Genomic DNA, 15,894 nt, shown 5'->3' with positions numbered 1-15,894 from the left:
GCTGCGGCCTGTGAGGGCTGGCGACGGAAGAACCGAAAAGGGTTGGAATCTAAAAAAAAAAAAACGTTGCACAAAAGAATCTTCGTGTAACTCAAACTCTCCCTGTCGTCCGCATATAGAGGAGGGTGTCACTTCCTGCAAACCGCTCCATCCTGGGGACCATATGTCGCTCTGTCTCATTACCCGCTTTATGGTTCAATTCAAGACGGTCGGTACGTCGCTCTGATTAAAAAAAAAATGGAATTAATGGAACATTTTCAGGCGTCTGCTGCTCCTGTGTGCGCATGAGTGCGTGAAGGAGTGAAACCCGGCGTCATTATCGCAGGCTTATGTAATTCTAATCTTCCTCTGTTGCATGCTGTGCGAGTAGAATGCAGCTGGGGATGGAGCGGCTATTTTGGTCTGTGGACACAGCCGGTTCCTTCTCCGCCCCTTGATCTCCTCCTCGTCCTCATCTTCCTCCTCATGAGCAAAAAGAAACATAGGTGGAAGGGAAACGGGACATTCATGTGGACCAGCTAGCGTCTCTAAAGGCGCGTCTGCAGAAATGTGTTGAAGCCGTTGTTCTTTTGCAAATGGAGGCGGAGCGCTTAATGTTTGTCAGGTTATTGGGAGGGGAAAGCATTCAGCAAGCCAATTGGTTTCGTCTTATTTCCTGCCGCGCCCGAGTCATGGTCAATTGAACTTTAAATGATCAATTTGGAAGCGAGGAGCCCGCGATCAATGCCCTAATGGTGGAAAGGCCAACGTTCTCTGTGTGTGTGTGTGTGTGTGTGTGTGTGTGTGTGTGACGGAGGAGGCCTCGGCGGTCGGCGTGTCTGCGTGGATGTGGAAGAAGTCGGCACACGGCATGAAGGTTTCAGATTTTTTTTTATGGTGAGAACATGCTGTGAAAGCAAAAAAAAACAAACAGGGGGAGCAAGGTAGAACACGTCCGTGTACACATGCGGACCAGAGAGAGAGTCCATCAAGGACAAATTTACATGACGGGAGGCTGCATATCTTTTTTTTTTTTATTGAACACATTTTCTGCGAGAAAATTGCCTTTCTTAATTAATCAGTCGGAAAGAAAAGGAAAAGAAAACACACCGCAGACTATTTTGCCAAGTTTGTGCTTTGATATTCTTACGAAGCCGAACACCACAGAGTCACTACGAGACTTCACTGATCAACACGCCGCGAGATCACAAACATGACACAGAGGGTCCTTTCAGGGTCTTTCACCGCGTTAAAAATTGGCCTTCCTCGTGTTTTTAATTTTTTTTTTTTTTTTGTTGAATTTTTCAGTTCTACTAATCGTGAGCGAAATTGAAGAAACGCTTTGAAGAACATTCAAGGCTCATGAAAAAAAGAAAAAAAAAAAAAGAAAAAGAAATACAATTCACGACTGCATTGCCAAAAATATCCATAAGAAAGGAAAAAGAAATACAAAATGTTGCCATGACAAATACATCCATCATAAATAGTAAGACACCATTCGGCAGTCCGACATGAGCGCTATGAGGGCGGGAAGGTTTTTTGGCAGATTCACAGCAGAGGAGAGTAAAGCGCAATGAGTCCAGCAGCGATCCGTTAGTTCGGTGTCGTTTAGTTCCCGCGTCCTCCTCACCACCTCACCACCTGGCTGCTGTAGTCCTCTGTGGTGGCTACCTCCTCCAGCCCCTTCACCTGCTCCTCTTCCTCCCCTCCTCCTCCTAGTCTCCACAGCTCCGCCAGATAGGTCCTGTGCAGCCGCTGCCTCTGCTGCCTCTCCTGCCACCTCCTCTCGCGCTCCTCCTGGTGCTGCCTCTGGCGGTTGTGCTGATAGCGCCGGAGGAACAGCTCCTTGGCGTACTCGTACAGCTCCACGTCGAGCGCGTTCAGGCCCTCGATGCGCCAGCGCACCTTCTCGCTGATGCCCACACTGGCGGCGCGCGTGCTGTTGATCTGCGTGAAGGCCCGGATGAAGCGCAGGCCGAACGTCCGCTCGAACAGGTACTGCGTCTTGCGCTGGAACTCCGTCAGGCCGTAGAAGACCATGTTGCGCAGGTTGGCCTTGGCGCTGGCGAGCAGCACGCGGCCCCGCTCCAGCTCGCTCACCGACGACATGTTGTAGCAGCCCACCAGGCTGAGGTCGGCCAGCATGCGCACCTGCCGGTTGTTGGCGAGGTTGGAGGGGCAGCTCATGAAGTCCGCCAGGGGCACGCCGGTCCAGTCCTCGCCGCTGTAGCAGGCGGGGAGCTCGTCCTGGGTGGGCGGGCGGCCGTCACACATGTGGAGGGCGGTTTTCCAGGTGGCCCCGCGCTGCACGTGCTTCCACTCGCTGAGGTAGCGCGACACGGGGTCACGCAGCATGGTGATGTAGTAGAAGTTCCTGCGGAGACAGGAAAGGAGATGCATGAGGTGGAGCGTCTCAGTAGTCGCCTACTTGCACATCCAAAGACCGGTGTTTTGTCGAATATTGTTCCCCCATCGATGCGCACATCATTTTACCAGGAGGGAAACACTGTTCAACAGGGGAGCAGCCTTCGACATAACACCGGCAGCCTGCAGCTGCACTTTGAGTCACGTTTTCAACTTTTTTTTAGAGAGCCGAGACCCCCCTAGCATATACAGTGCACTAAGAGTGTGATTAGAGTTTAAATGAAAAATCGATTGAGTCTGAGGTTGTTTGAGAGGGAGAAAGCGATGCAAACCTTGCAGGTATCGCATTTAATATCGTGCAGATGTGTAATTCATTTTGTTTTCCTCACTCCAACGTGCTCCTTGCCTTCCACTGGTAATGACTTTCTTTTTTTCCCCGTCTCCGGCACCTTTCGTGTTCCTCTGATCTGCCACGAACGCCGCTTCAAAAAAAAAAGAAAAAAAATTGCCGTAACTCAGCTGCGAGGAAAAGAAGAAGAAGAAGAAGAAGAAAAAAAAACACCTTTTCAACCAACAAACACGTCTCTCTCTTATCTATCGAGTTCAGAGATGGCCGAGGTGACTGAAGGAGTCGGTGCCGGGGAAGAATGTCTGCCGTTTTCAAAGATAAAAGGGAAATTGAAAATGTTCGTCTTGTGCGCCGTTGACCTCACGATGTCAGACCCCGACCAGATATAAAGGCCCGACGAAAAAGCTGAACATTTTATTTATTTATTTCCTCAAGGCTGCTGTTTATTTCCTGGGAGCTTCAATTCAACGGTTGAATAAAGAATTCACATGCAAGGACGTTTTACAGCAACGCCGCTCTGGAAAATTCTCTTTCAATCCCTTTTACAGGAGTGAACAGTTCCCCTTGGTGCCGTTCCTCTTCCTTCGACTACCTGTTAACCCGCTGGTGTACAACAGAATTTTACATTACATTGAGTCATAGTCTCGGTGGACTTAACCCTGAGTTTAGTCTTACTTAGTCTCTTGATAGACCATTCATTCTCGCCAAAAACAGTGCCGCGAATATAAAATAAGCAATTGCCGAGTTTACGGCAAACAAATTGCTCCGCCAGCAGCAATGTCCAAAGTGGCATCCAAGCTAGAAGCAAAGCGTGGCGAACTGTGGGAGATGAACTGTTGATCATGTCAATAACCATCCAAACCATAAACAACCACAGTCAACACGGTTCACCTCGCTGCACTGATTTGTCGAACAATTGGCAATTTGCGCTGCTGAACTTGCGCTCCCATTATCTTCCTAATGCAGAGTAAAGGAGTGATTGTAAAGGAAATTGGAAAAACATAGCACTGTAGTGAGAGATGATGTCACATTGGTTCTGTTCTCAATTCAGACATACCGGTCCTATTAGCTTCTGATTTGATTATTGTGAGAAAATAAAGTCCTGATATAGTCATCAATGTTGTCCTTTGCACACGTGAAAGCCATCTTTTTGCTCTAACTATCTTGATCTCTTTCTTTATAGAGCAGACGTCTCACAAGAGAAGGCTGAATTACAGGATTCATTTGGGAATCCCTCTGACCTCTGTCCCTCATCGTTTTCATACGCTCCCTAACTTCTCCTGTCATTTCCCAACATGTAGTCCCCTCCCTGTCCAGCAGTTGTCCCCGATGTGTTGCCACCTTTTTAACGGCCGCACCCACCTGCAACACCTGCTCCACATTCCCTCGTCAGCTCCACCGGTGCACCTGGCCTTCAGCTGTTTGTTTGCCGTCACGTGTTCCTGCCTGCTTTACTAACGCTCCCTTACCGGCCTTTTTCTTTTGGATTGCTTCCTCTGACTACCTGCCTGTTGCCACGCTCCCTTTTCAGTAAGTTGTGCTTCTACTTTACCTGTTAAATCTACACGATGCGTATTTGAGTCCTGTTCAGAGACCCTTTGCAGATTTTCCTCTTTTTGACTCGGTTTTTCTATTACATGTTTTGCAAAGGATGGATTGAAACAATAAAAGGAAAGGATGTCGTGAAGCGTCACCGATGCCGATTAAAAGGTACGTCACGCTAAAACACGACGCCTTCTGTTAAAGCGCTTTGATCGCCATCACGTCCGCTGTGAGCTCCGTGTAAAGACGGCCGCTTTTACAATATGAGCAGCTGTTTCGATTTGCTAAACTGAGAAATTAGATTGAGGGAGCAGTTTGCGAGCAGAGAGTGCACAGCCAAACAGCCTTAAAAGGTCCACGATTTAGCACTTATTGCCAGACGGCAGATATCATCAATCAGGAGTGATATGTACTTAAGTGAGTGCCATGATGATATCATGGCGGAACACCCCCGCAGACAGGCCCGCCACCCGGAGATAATGGCCATCCACAGTGGAACCTAAGTGAATTACCCTGCCATCTTCTCCGGGTTGAGCGGACGCCGCTAGATGGATGGACGCGCACGCGAGCGCCTCTCAAAGCGCTGCCCTGTGCTGTACTTCCTGGAAAGCGGGGCTCAGTCTTTTCCCTCCTCCCCGGTGCCCATCGTCTATCTGTGCAGCTAACCGCGAGACGGCCCGGATCGATAACTGGCCACGCGGCCCCGCCTCTCCGCGTCTGCGCTTTCATCGTGACCTATTGACAAAGAGCAGCAAATGTCAGAGCTCTCCTCTTACATGGTGTCGGGGACAGAGGCCGGGTTCACATCGTGAAGGTCAGGAGTAATTACTCGTCAGAAGGGTGGCTGAGGGTTTCTCGTGCAGGAAACGGGAAGCGGCGCGAGCATTTGATCCTCGACCCACCCGTTCTCCCCCAAAAATGTAATCTCTCCTTAAGACCTGTAATTGGTTTGAGTAGGGGACAGACGACACATCGTCACCTTTTTAACGTTGAAAGATTTGCAGACACTGCAGCGTTTATCTGAAGCCGTGTTTGTGGCCGCGTGATGATGTAATTCTAATATTTTTGTTTGTTTGTGAGCAGAATTGCGGATAAACTGCTGACCAGATTTTCATGAAACTTGGCGGAAAGGTGTAGCATGGGCCAAGGACAAACCCATTCAAATGTTAGTGCGGACGCATGAATTATTTTTCGATTTCATTAACACCGTTCGATAGGGCACGGTTCGTAACCAAAAGTGACCCCCTTTGCCTTCTGCCTATAACTGTTAATTGGTCGACTAGGTTTTTTTTCGATGACCTGAAAACAAGCCCCGTCCACCATCCGTCTCTCAAACGTCATCTGTCCTTCGCCCCCGTTTTATTCCACCCCAGTGCCTAAGCTCTCCGCTAATGCGCTAAATGGCTTTCAAGTCTTTCAGGCCCGAACGGGACAAAGTGGGAACACTTTCGATGTTTTTCGGATTCCCTGATCGATCGCGCCCCAAAATCTAATGTTCTCGGGGAGATTCGAGACGCTGATTCCGCCACATAATGACACAATCGGCGGCAACACACGGCCGTGTGCGATCATCCGCGGTTGTTCCAGAAGGTAAAGTTAAATCAGCTTGTCGCATTCTGCCACCGATCAATCCGACGCCTCGTTCATGACCTTCTCGCTGCGTGTCACCTTTCTCCATACAGCAGACCCGCAAACACTATTGATCGGGGCCTCTCTCCGTCTCTCTCTCCTCAATTGTGTCTCTCTCTCTCTCTCTCTCTCTCTCTCTCTCTCTCTCTCTCTCTCTCTCTCTCTCTCTCTGAATCACCATCAAAAAGCTACAGAGGAAACTCGCAGCAAACGATCGATATCTGCCTTGTTAATTCACTCCCCACCATCAAGGACACAGTCGGCCTCATGATAAAAGCCTTGATGGAAACTATTTATGCCGCTGACGAAGCAGCCCATCTGGATCGACGGCAATCTTATTTAGTTCATCTTTTTTTTTCGATTTGTAAATACATGATGTATTTTCAAGTTGCTTTTTTCCGTCTGAAGAATGGCTTCGCCGCCGCAGCTCCCCCTCGCACCGTTCCAATGGCCGCCGTCGGTGAAGTGCATCGCCCCGGATGCCGTTTCCGTCAGCCGAGTCGGGAGGAGAAGCCAGTTTTGAAAACGAGCACAGGACTGCACGACGAAGTCGGGGTGTTGATAACTCTCACGAGGGATCCCGCAACTGCTGCGTTCACGATTTAATTACTACCTCAAGACAATCATTAGTTGGATGCTCCTCCTGCGTGTGAAAATAACAGCTTCATGCACATTCCTCACGTCGGAACAGAAGATAATTAAAGCCATCGGCAGCCTAGAACTCTGTAAAAATATCCGACGTGTGATTTCATTTGATAGCTATATAAAATGCATGTATACATGAGGTAAGAAAATGTGTTTGAAGCTGATCCGTATAATATTCTTCTGTTGACAATGGATCAAATGATGTCATGTAGAAGGTGTCTGAGCGTTTTAGCGTCTTTCAGCAGATCGTTTCTGTTTAACTCCCCGCAGCTTTCACGTTTTGGTTCACTCTTATGTTTGGGAATGTGTTCAGTTAGGACGTCACTTCCTCGTTCACCTACCCTACTGGGGACAAAGCCCGGCTCCAGTATTTGGTGCAGAGAGTGATTGACGTCCTGACTTGATGAGAGGACCGACTCCTGATTACTTTACATTATCATTTTAATGAAGTCCCCTGTGAGCTTATATACTTGTTCCATACGTCTGTGTTAAACCCTTAATTAGAATGACCTAAGAACGTCTTCTTTTTTTTTCCTCGACTTTTATTTCGATTTATTCATATTTGTCTATGCGTGTTTAATATTATTCAAATAAATACCAGAATTTTACCCCAAATAAGCTGATATTAAATATCTTCTCGGATGGGTCATGTTTGCGGTGGCGTGTTGAATGAGGAGGGAGATCTTTCTGCCCTGCAGACCAGGAAGCATTTTGTGGAAAATCGGATAAAATATCAGCCTGGTTTGATTTTTCAGCAAGGCCAACTTGACTGCGGGGGATTGGGTAATTACAGAGGAGCAGGAAAACAAATGGGAAGAGCTCTAAAACACAGCAGAGGGCCTCAAACCCCCCCCCCCTCTCAAAAAAAAAAGTGAATAAGGCTGGCAGTTAGATGAACGAAAGAGGGATGTTGGAGGGCACAGATTCAGGAACAGCAGGTCTGCATGTCGCTATCGAGAGTGAAGCTGAATCTCATCACATCAGTCTCCAGAACAAGAGGTCAAGCGGGATCCACTTTCGCTCCACTGATTCTCTCTCTCTCTCCGTTCTAATTTAATCTTTGTGTGCCAATTACGGGCAAAACGAACCCGGGCCCCATCTGCGACACAGCGGGATCACCGCCAGACAAGCCCATACACGCGAAGGAACTACAGCACTCTCCTCCAGGCCTAAATGATCCGTCAATAGCACAGCCCCCTCGTCGGCACAACCCCCTCATCGGGAGTGTCGGCGGGTAGAATCACCTGATGGATAGATCCGCGCAGAGCGTGAGGAGAGAGGAGATGAGCAAGGAGACTGTGATCTTCATCGGTTGCAGATCTATTTTCGGCGATAAAGGAGGGAAAAGAGAAGAAAAAAAAAAAAAAAAAAAGCCCCAGGGAGGCTGATGCGGAGACGAGGGAACCGAGCGCGCTTCCGGAGATGCGAGGTGTCCAGGCGAGCGAGGGTGTGAAGATGTGGTTTTGCTGAAAACTAGGCGATAAGACTCTGGGAGGGGCTGCAGCCGACACAGACTTAAATTAAACCACGCAGAGTATTAAAAGCAGAATCCTCTTTGCAGAGAAACTCTTGTTCTGGGGGACAGAATCATCCATCTGTATTCCTGTAAAAACTTCCCAGAGGTTATTTGTTTGTACTTATTCATTTTTTAAATGCACCCACGGCGTGCGTAGTGTTTCGTCCAGGCACACAACAACCTTCCGCGTGCAGCTTTAGTAGCTTTAGCGTCTTAACCTTTCCTTGACATCTTAATCTTTGCAGCTTTGCGAGGTGTCAGCCAGTCCTTTCGGTCCATGTAGATATGGAAAGGATGAATGGGAGATTGTGCTCTGCAAAGGTCACATCTACCCACACAAACCGCTGACAGACTGAGAGATTTCTGAAAGGCGAACCAAATGCGAAGGCTGCTTCCAACGCAGGTTGTATGTTTTCCTGCAGCATTTTGGCATCGAGTCTTCTCGAAAGCTTGGATCCTTCCTGTTATAATCTGTAAATTAAAGATCCCGCTAGATCCCGCTCGCCTACATAACATCAAGAGCGATAAGGACTTCGACGAGTCTGATGCGGCTCCCGTTTGCAACTGAAACGGTTTCGTTCCACGATGACTTACGGAAAAAGTCTTGACGGCACAAAAAAAAAAAAAAAAAAAGGCAGCCGTGAGTCAGTTTGATGGACGGCACATAATGATCTGTCTAGCAGAGGCCTCCTCCCTCTGATGCTTTTTCTTCTTCTTTTAACAAACGCGCTGTTTTGTGAAAAGAAATCTCCAATCCAGCCGACAGGTTTCCGTATAAATCTGGAGTTCTGGATTAATCCCCCCCCCCCTCCCTCCTCCTCCCCCGTATAATAAAACCTGTCTTCGACTGCCCCTAATCCCCCTAAAGAGTGTGGAGATTACCGAGATCCTCTGAATTTCTCTCAAGAATACAACCGGCTGCTCGCCGTCGTGGAGGGAGTAACTTGATCCATCTGATCATTTTGAGAAACGTCCTCGTGATTTGGAGACACTAAGTCACAATTATGAGAGGGTTTCTCTCGCAAAGTCATTTTGATTTTGCATAATTATATTATAGCGACGATATTTTGACAGCTGTCAATCGTCAAAGTGACAAAACGAAGGAAACGAGGCGATGATAACCAGATGCACCTTAGTTTAAATCTCATTCATGAACTTGATTAGTTTTACTATATAGTGGTACTATAGAGGATCAAGGTACAACTATCATTGTGGTAATTACTAGCAGGAAGACCTCAGCGACTGTATAACTTTCGACACAAGCTGTGAACGCAACATTAAAATCCACCAGTGCTGGCAGAGCAAAGTTTAAATAATGGTTATCAGTTCATTATTGAATTCACACTCAAGTACAGACATGTCTCGGCTGTTAGAAAGCAAAATGGTTGATAAGACGGAGCCAGGCTAGCTGCGTCAAGTCGTCACTGTAAGCTAACTGGCTGCTAGCTTATTCCCCCCTGCGTCAAGCTAACCAGCCGCTAACTCTAGCTTCATATTTAGAATCAGTCTTCTCTAACTCTCATTAAGAAAGTGAATAGCTCTCAATGTAAGGGTATAATAAGCTTTAAATTCAAATAGAGTAACACTGTACATCTACAGATAAAGCTAATAAAGCTGAAGACACGAGGTTTGAGCCGCTTTGGAATATTTTTGAGGTGATATTTTTAAGTGGGCTAGACGTCATCGGCTGGTGACGATGATATGCTGAGTCATGAGTGTGAATAGAGGAACCGTAACGCTCACGTAACGTCTGCACCTCGTTAGCAGACGTTTGACGTCATTGCCTTGGCCTCCTCACGGAGGTCAGCCAGTGTGTAAGGATCGGAAGCGTTGACGAAAACTACAAATAAGTGGTACCTGAAGAGACTTTAATACTTTATCGGCCCACATCACAGCTCCCAAAAGACCCTTACATTCACCCTTTGCCAAAAATATATCTCTGGTGTCAGGTGCTGTACTACCTCTCCACCCACAAGAAGTGACGAATCAGAACTTCAGTGAAAAGCAGACTGTCTGCTTCAATGTACAGAATTATTATTATACATTGTTCCGTAACGCCAATAGTCCGAAATATGGCCCATTGTTCGGAAAGCTCCTCTCTCCCAAAACACACACACACACACACACACACACACACACACACACACACACACACACACACACACACACACACTGAGTAGGGCGGGTCATGCCTTCGCCATAGCAGGGGGAACAAATTGTAAAGGTCTGCATAATGATGAACCACGTGCTTCTGATGCATGGAGAGTATGCATTTTCGGAGAAATGGGCCATCGGAACATCGGGCTGTCGGACAATTTTTTTTCTGATTTTTGGGGTTAGGGAACAATGGGCCGTCGGAACAACGTTTTGTATTGTCCCGAACGTTTAACCACCAGACCAAGTAAAGCTGTAGCAGCAAAAACCTGTGAGTGGTTTGAATTGAGCAAGGAGTGCAATTTTTACTGCCTGTGAACACAACTTTTCATTAGCAAGAGGAAAAATGTGCCATTTCATCTTTCAGAGGCTCCATCGTCTCACTTTTTAAGGCACCGCAGATCCACTGGGAGCAGTTTGTGTGACTTCTGGCGACTGAAGGTCACTATTTTTTAATTTTGTTTTGTCAATCAGCGTTCGTGTCACGCTGAGTTTTAACAAGAATGCGTGGCTGTCAGCAGCTTGAATCAACCTGACGCAGAGGCCTCGAGACTGACGCTGCAGTCAAAAGCAACGTTGACGGTAAAAGGGCAGTGTTCCGCCTAAAGCGTTTGAAGGAACGCTCTCCGTTTTGAACACATTTTCTCGGTAATGTACATCCCTCTCTGAAATCTCTGCTCTCTTTGGTTGAGGATTTAAACTGACTCACTGCGACGGAAGATTAATGTCAAAAACTACAAACCGGATGTTTTTCCAAAGAATTTCAGTAAAACATGATTTAGCATTTAGGAACCTAAAAATCCCATATCTTAAAAACTGCATTTAGATAAAATCATGTCTCTCACCATCCCTTTTTCAGTACTAAACCTCGTCAACTTCCTGCATATTTGAACGCCTTTAGTGTCATTATCACCAGCAATCGAGTGCCATTACCAAACGAAGAGCTAAAACCACCGTAACTGTGAACTAATTAGACTCTGGCTGATCCGTCTGCCGGCCGGTCTGCGTTCTTTGCTCTAATCTGGAATAATGAGGTCAGTAATAAGGTCACACTCTCTGACGGCTCAGTGAGAGGCCGGCTGCCGAGGCCGAACGGGGCAGCGGGGCGATGGAAGCGCGTCTGACGTCCGATCCGCGCCGCAAATTTCGTAGCCCGTTGCGTCGCGAATGCTGCGACTTAATGCGGCGATCGAAGCCCCGCAGGAGCCCCTGACCAGAAACCACTCGAACCGACCACGTGCTACTCGCCGAAGTCTGCTTATTAGGAGGGAAATTGCCAGACAGTGGGAGGGCGGATGGCTAGGTGTTGCTACCTGAATGGATAAAGGAAGGAAGAAAGGAGCAAAGAAAAGAGAAACCCTACAGGAGGCGAGGTTCCTGAAGTCTCAGTATGGTTCTCCTTTAGAAATGTAGGAGCTAAATTCAACCAATTGTGCTTCAATGCACACTAGTTCCCAAAAAAAGCATCGCTAGTTGAGCTTTAAGAAAACTGGAGCAGCGGTTCCCAACATAGGGGTCGAGCCCTATGTTCTCATTCTGAAACAGTCAAAATTCTAAAAAAACAAAAAAAAAAAATCACATTTTCCGCATTGTTTCCCAAAGTTTGAGGTTGGGCTTTTATATTTACGCCACCTCGCCGCGTCCCCCTTCTTCTACCATGGTTTAATGGAACCCAATTGGTGAATCAGCACCGCAAACTGTTTCATCTTGATAGCGTAAAAAAAACGCGCATTTCAGTGTGTATGGAGAAGTAGACGTATAAAGGAGCAGCTCTGCAAACTACATCACACCCTGCAGGATGTAGCCTTGAGATAGGTGTGTGGGCGTCATCCACTCCCCTGATGTTTGATCCCGGACTGACTGCGTTCCCGTCGCTGTGTACGACTTGCATAAGACGAGAGTCATCCTTCAGAACATGCCGTTACTGATTTGGATTGTGCTTTGCAATCCGACTAGGAAAGAATGTTTTTGAGTGCTTTTAGAAAATACATCAGCCTGGAAAACTAAATGATTACGTCTGGACTTCTGGTACCAAGGACAGTAGAAAGCAATGGGGATTATACATATATATATATATATATATATATATATATATATATATATATATATATATATATATATATATATAAATATATAAATATATAATGCAAAAACAACTAATCTATCTTAACTTCTCCTATAAGAAAAGGCTGAAACACAAATCTACCAAAGCGGAGTGATCTCACAGAATGGATCAGAGCCGCATTAAATGTTGCATTAAGCGGAGCAGTAACATGCCGTGGCACAAACTCCTCCTGAGCGCCACAGTGCATCACTGAGCGGCGTCATGTGACAGGGCGAGGGCCTTTCAGCTACCGACCCGAACCGCGGCATGAAACCCGGCGGGGCGACGCAGAATAAAAAGCTCTGCGTAGTCCGGGCCGTTTGGATCCGAAGCGACAGGCGGGCTCCGCTTAATTCCACCGTCTAGTTATTTCCAGGCCCGGTCCGATGGCCCCCTGATATTTTCACACGTCTTGATGTCGCCGGCGTGTGGGCGGAAAAATCAAGCAGGCATTACCCCTGGGAAATGAGAAGCTAATGTGACAGATTTGCTGCTGCTGATGAGTTGTGACTCGGAACCCGTTCGACTTAATTCACGGGTTTAGAGTGAGTTATGACTCGTGGTGGCTCAAATTTGATACCTCTCTATCTATCTATCTAACATGTATCGTAATATTATGAGTGTTTTAAGGAGTAAAAAGTTCTTACACTTCCTCAGTAACTTGCCCAACATTGATCCTGAGCAAAACAGTCCAACAGACCGGGCACAGGGTCAGGATGGATCGCGGTATCGGCCCGCCCCCCCGCTACAGTTCATTCATTCACGGCCCATCGGCTCCGAGCGGAAACAAGGCCCTCTAATCAACACAGCCGAATCGCGTCTCTGCAACGAGTGCCGGCGGTAATGCGTGCGGATTGTTTGATTAGATTGAGCTGACAAGTGTTGACTGGAGTGTTTGTTGACTCCGAGGCGCCTCGTCAAGACTGTCTAAGAAGGGTTAAAGTAAAGGCAGCCACTGAGGACGGTTAATGGAGTGGAAGGATTCTTGAAGTCCCCCCCCCCCTTTAACCCTAACATATGGAGATTTGCTCTCCTGGCCAACTGCACGGCAAATTGGCTTCAACACGCGGACGGCACACCTCAGAGGTCCCTGTCCTTAAGTGATTTACTCCGTGAAGCTTAGCTGTATTGGTTCTGTAATTACAGCTCACATTGACACGGACCTTCAGTGGGTGTGGTGTGTGTGTGTGTGTGTGTGTGTGTGTGTGTGTGTGTGTGTGTGTGTGTGTGTGTGTGTGTGTGTGTGTGTGTGTGTGTGTGTGTGGGGGGGGGGGGGGGCATGTTAACACCACGCATTGCATGCCAATAAGAACCCATCGCGGCGGACAAAGAAAGCCGGGGAGGAATCGGTTAGCACACACACACACACACACACACACACACACACACACACACACACACACACACACACACACACACAAAAATCCGGTTACCTTTTGACTTAGAGGTGAGCAGAAGAAGCTTACCAGCTCAGTGTAATCTGCTGACAGAACGCCTCTCGTGTTCGTTCCGCTCACCATCATCAGGGACATCCTCATCCATTCATTTTCTGCTAATTGACTAATCAATTAATCGACCGATCACTTCAATTACTCTCTGATTCGGTGTCGGTGCGCTTTCATGACGCATATTTACGTCTTTTGTGAGTGAATACTGCTCAGTAGTTTTGCACGCACTTGAGAGAGTGAATGAGTGTGAGTGAGTGAATAAGTGAGGGAGTGAGTGAATCAATGAAGGAGTGAATAAGTGTGAGTGAGAGAGAGTGAATACATGAAGGAGTGAATAGGTGTGAGGGAAAGAGTGAGTGGATAGGTGAGGGAGTGAATAAGTGCCACTGAAGGAGTGAGTGAATGACTAAGTGGGAGTGAATGAGTGAGTGAGCTAATATTAAATATTGAGAAGATGATCTGTGAGTGAGTGAGTTGGTGACTGAACCGCCTTAAAACTGGGTACATGAGAGGATCCCCTTGTGGAAATATGAATGAGTGAATGAGTTAATGAGTTGAGTAAATTCATTTGATTCGATTATTAATGAACGAGTGGCCGCCCACTTACTGACCACACCTGCCCTGCGGGTCGCCCCTCACCTTTTGTTCTTTTGGGCGCTCTTCTTGTCCCGCTTGTTCATCACCACGGGCACGCAGCTCGTGAGCTCGGTCCAGTCCGCGTGCAGCCCGCAGCTCCAGCCCGTGGAGAACCGGGAGAAGAGCCAAGACTCTGCTCTGCCGGGCCGGTGGCAGGTGCACTTCCTCTGGCCTGGCATGCAGTCGCAGGGCTGCTCCAGCTGGATGTTCTTCACCAGGTGCCGCCCGAACGTCGTGCCGCCGGTCTTCTGGATGTGGAGGAACACCATCACGTCGTCGCCCCGGATGTTGAAGTCGACGTGCCTGTCCAGGTCCCGCGCCGTGAAGTTAAATTTGGACGTGATTTTGGAGGGCAGGTCCTCGTCCGCCTCCGGCTCCGTGTAAACTACCTCGAACCCCGACGAGTACCGCTGGTAGAGCCCTTTGCCGGCACTTCTGAAGTAGCATGTGTTGCTGTCCGCCGGGCACACGTACTGGTAGCCGATCATGAGGAAGAGCACCGCCGCAATGGGGATGAAGATGAGTCTGTTGAACTTCTCCTCCATGGTGGGAAACTGGGTATCACGCCGCCGGCACTAACGGTAACGTGATGCCCTCTCGTCTCATCCTGCCGCCTCACTTTAAACTACGTGGCGCTCCTATCAGTTAAAAAGAAGCTGGAGTTTAAGACACGCGCACGAGTGATTTCCTGCGGGGCAGCTTTGACTGGCCTCGTCCCGCACGAGAACGGGTCCACTTCTCAAACTTGAAGCTGTCGCACTGAACGCATTCAGTTATAGGCTATTTCCTAAAACAGTCAGGCGTCATTTTTTCCTTAAATATGTCAAACTGGTGGCGTTGCTCGCGTGCAAATGACACCTTTTTTTTTCTTTCTTTTTTCTAAGACGTCAGAGCGAAACGGCACATCCACGCGCGAGGAGCGTTCGGGCTCGGCTGTCCTGCCAGAGCCGACTGCTGATCGGTATCTGAGCCAGGAGCACCAAGCGACAGGTTAGACGAAATACACACGGTCACTTCCGGTCAGTGCTTTCAAAATAAGATCTCTACCAACCAATTGCAACACTTAACTGCTTTAAATAGGATTGGGGCGAGCTCTAATTAGACGAGCTTGATTCAATGCAGTTCAATCAGACAAGAACGCGCATTAATTGCCTCATGTGTATTTTTTCATGTGTATGTCAACAACCAAAAAATGGAATCTCTAAAAGCAGTAAATCACAACATATTCGTGTTGATCACTAATCACGTAATTAAATCCATTTATTTATACCTACTGTGTTTTTGTCACAAAATAAAAATACCCAATTTGGTTGAAATGCTTCTGTTAACGTAACAGCATTATTCTAGTCCTGCATGAAAAGAGGCAGAGCCAACACAAGTTAAAGTCTTCGTAATCAAGGCTTGCTTTTATTTTGAAGACGGGCAAATGGAACTCATTTCCGTTTTTGTTGTGGCGGGCTTGACTCTACATCTGCGCCAGTCATCTGTCCCGGCTGCCGAGCCGGTGACGCAACCGCATCTCTAATCA

The 15,894-nt window shown here is 47.6% G+C and overlaps 1 protein-coding gene across 1 annotated transcript; it reads right to left on the bottom strand.

The window, feature by feature from the left end:
• Positions 1-851: 851 nt before the first annotated feature.
• LOC137878882 (heparan-sulfate 6-O-sulfotransferase 3-B-like) lies at positions 852-15,307 on the bottom strand. The gene is made up of 2 exons (XM_068719353.1): positions 14,370-15,307; positions 852-2,353 (listed from the first exon to the last, which is right to left on the bottom strand). The coding sequence occupies exons 1-2, from the start codon at positions 14,909-14,911 to the stop codon at positions 1,606-1,608; spliced, it is 1,290 nt and encodes a 429-aa protein (XP_068575454.1). The 5' UTR covers positions 14,912-15,307; the 3' UTR covers positions 852-1,605.
• Between the last annotated feature and the right edge of the window lie 587 nt (positions 15,308-15,894).

Source organism: Cebidichthys violaceus, unplaced genomic scaffold (assembly GCF_023349555.1).
Source record: "Cebidichthys violaceus isolate CVI_PGR_0920_01 unplaced genomic scaffold, fCebVio1.0.p SCAF_24, whole genome shotgun sequence".
NCBI lineage: Eukaryota > Metazoa > Chordata > Actinopteri > Perciformes > Stichaeidae > Cebidichthys > Cebidichthys violaceus.
The sequence above is the reverse complement of the archived record's forward strand: the minus strand, read 5'-3'. Positions and strand labels throughout refer to the sequence as shown.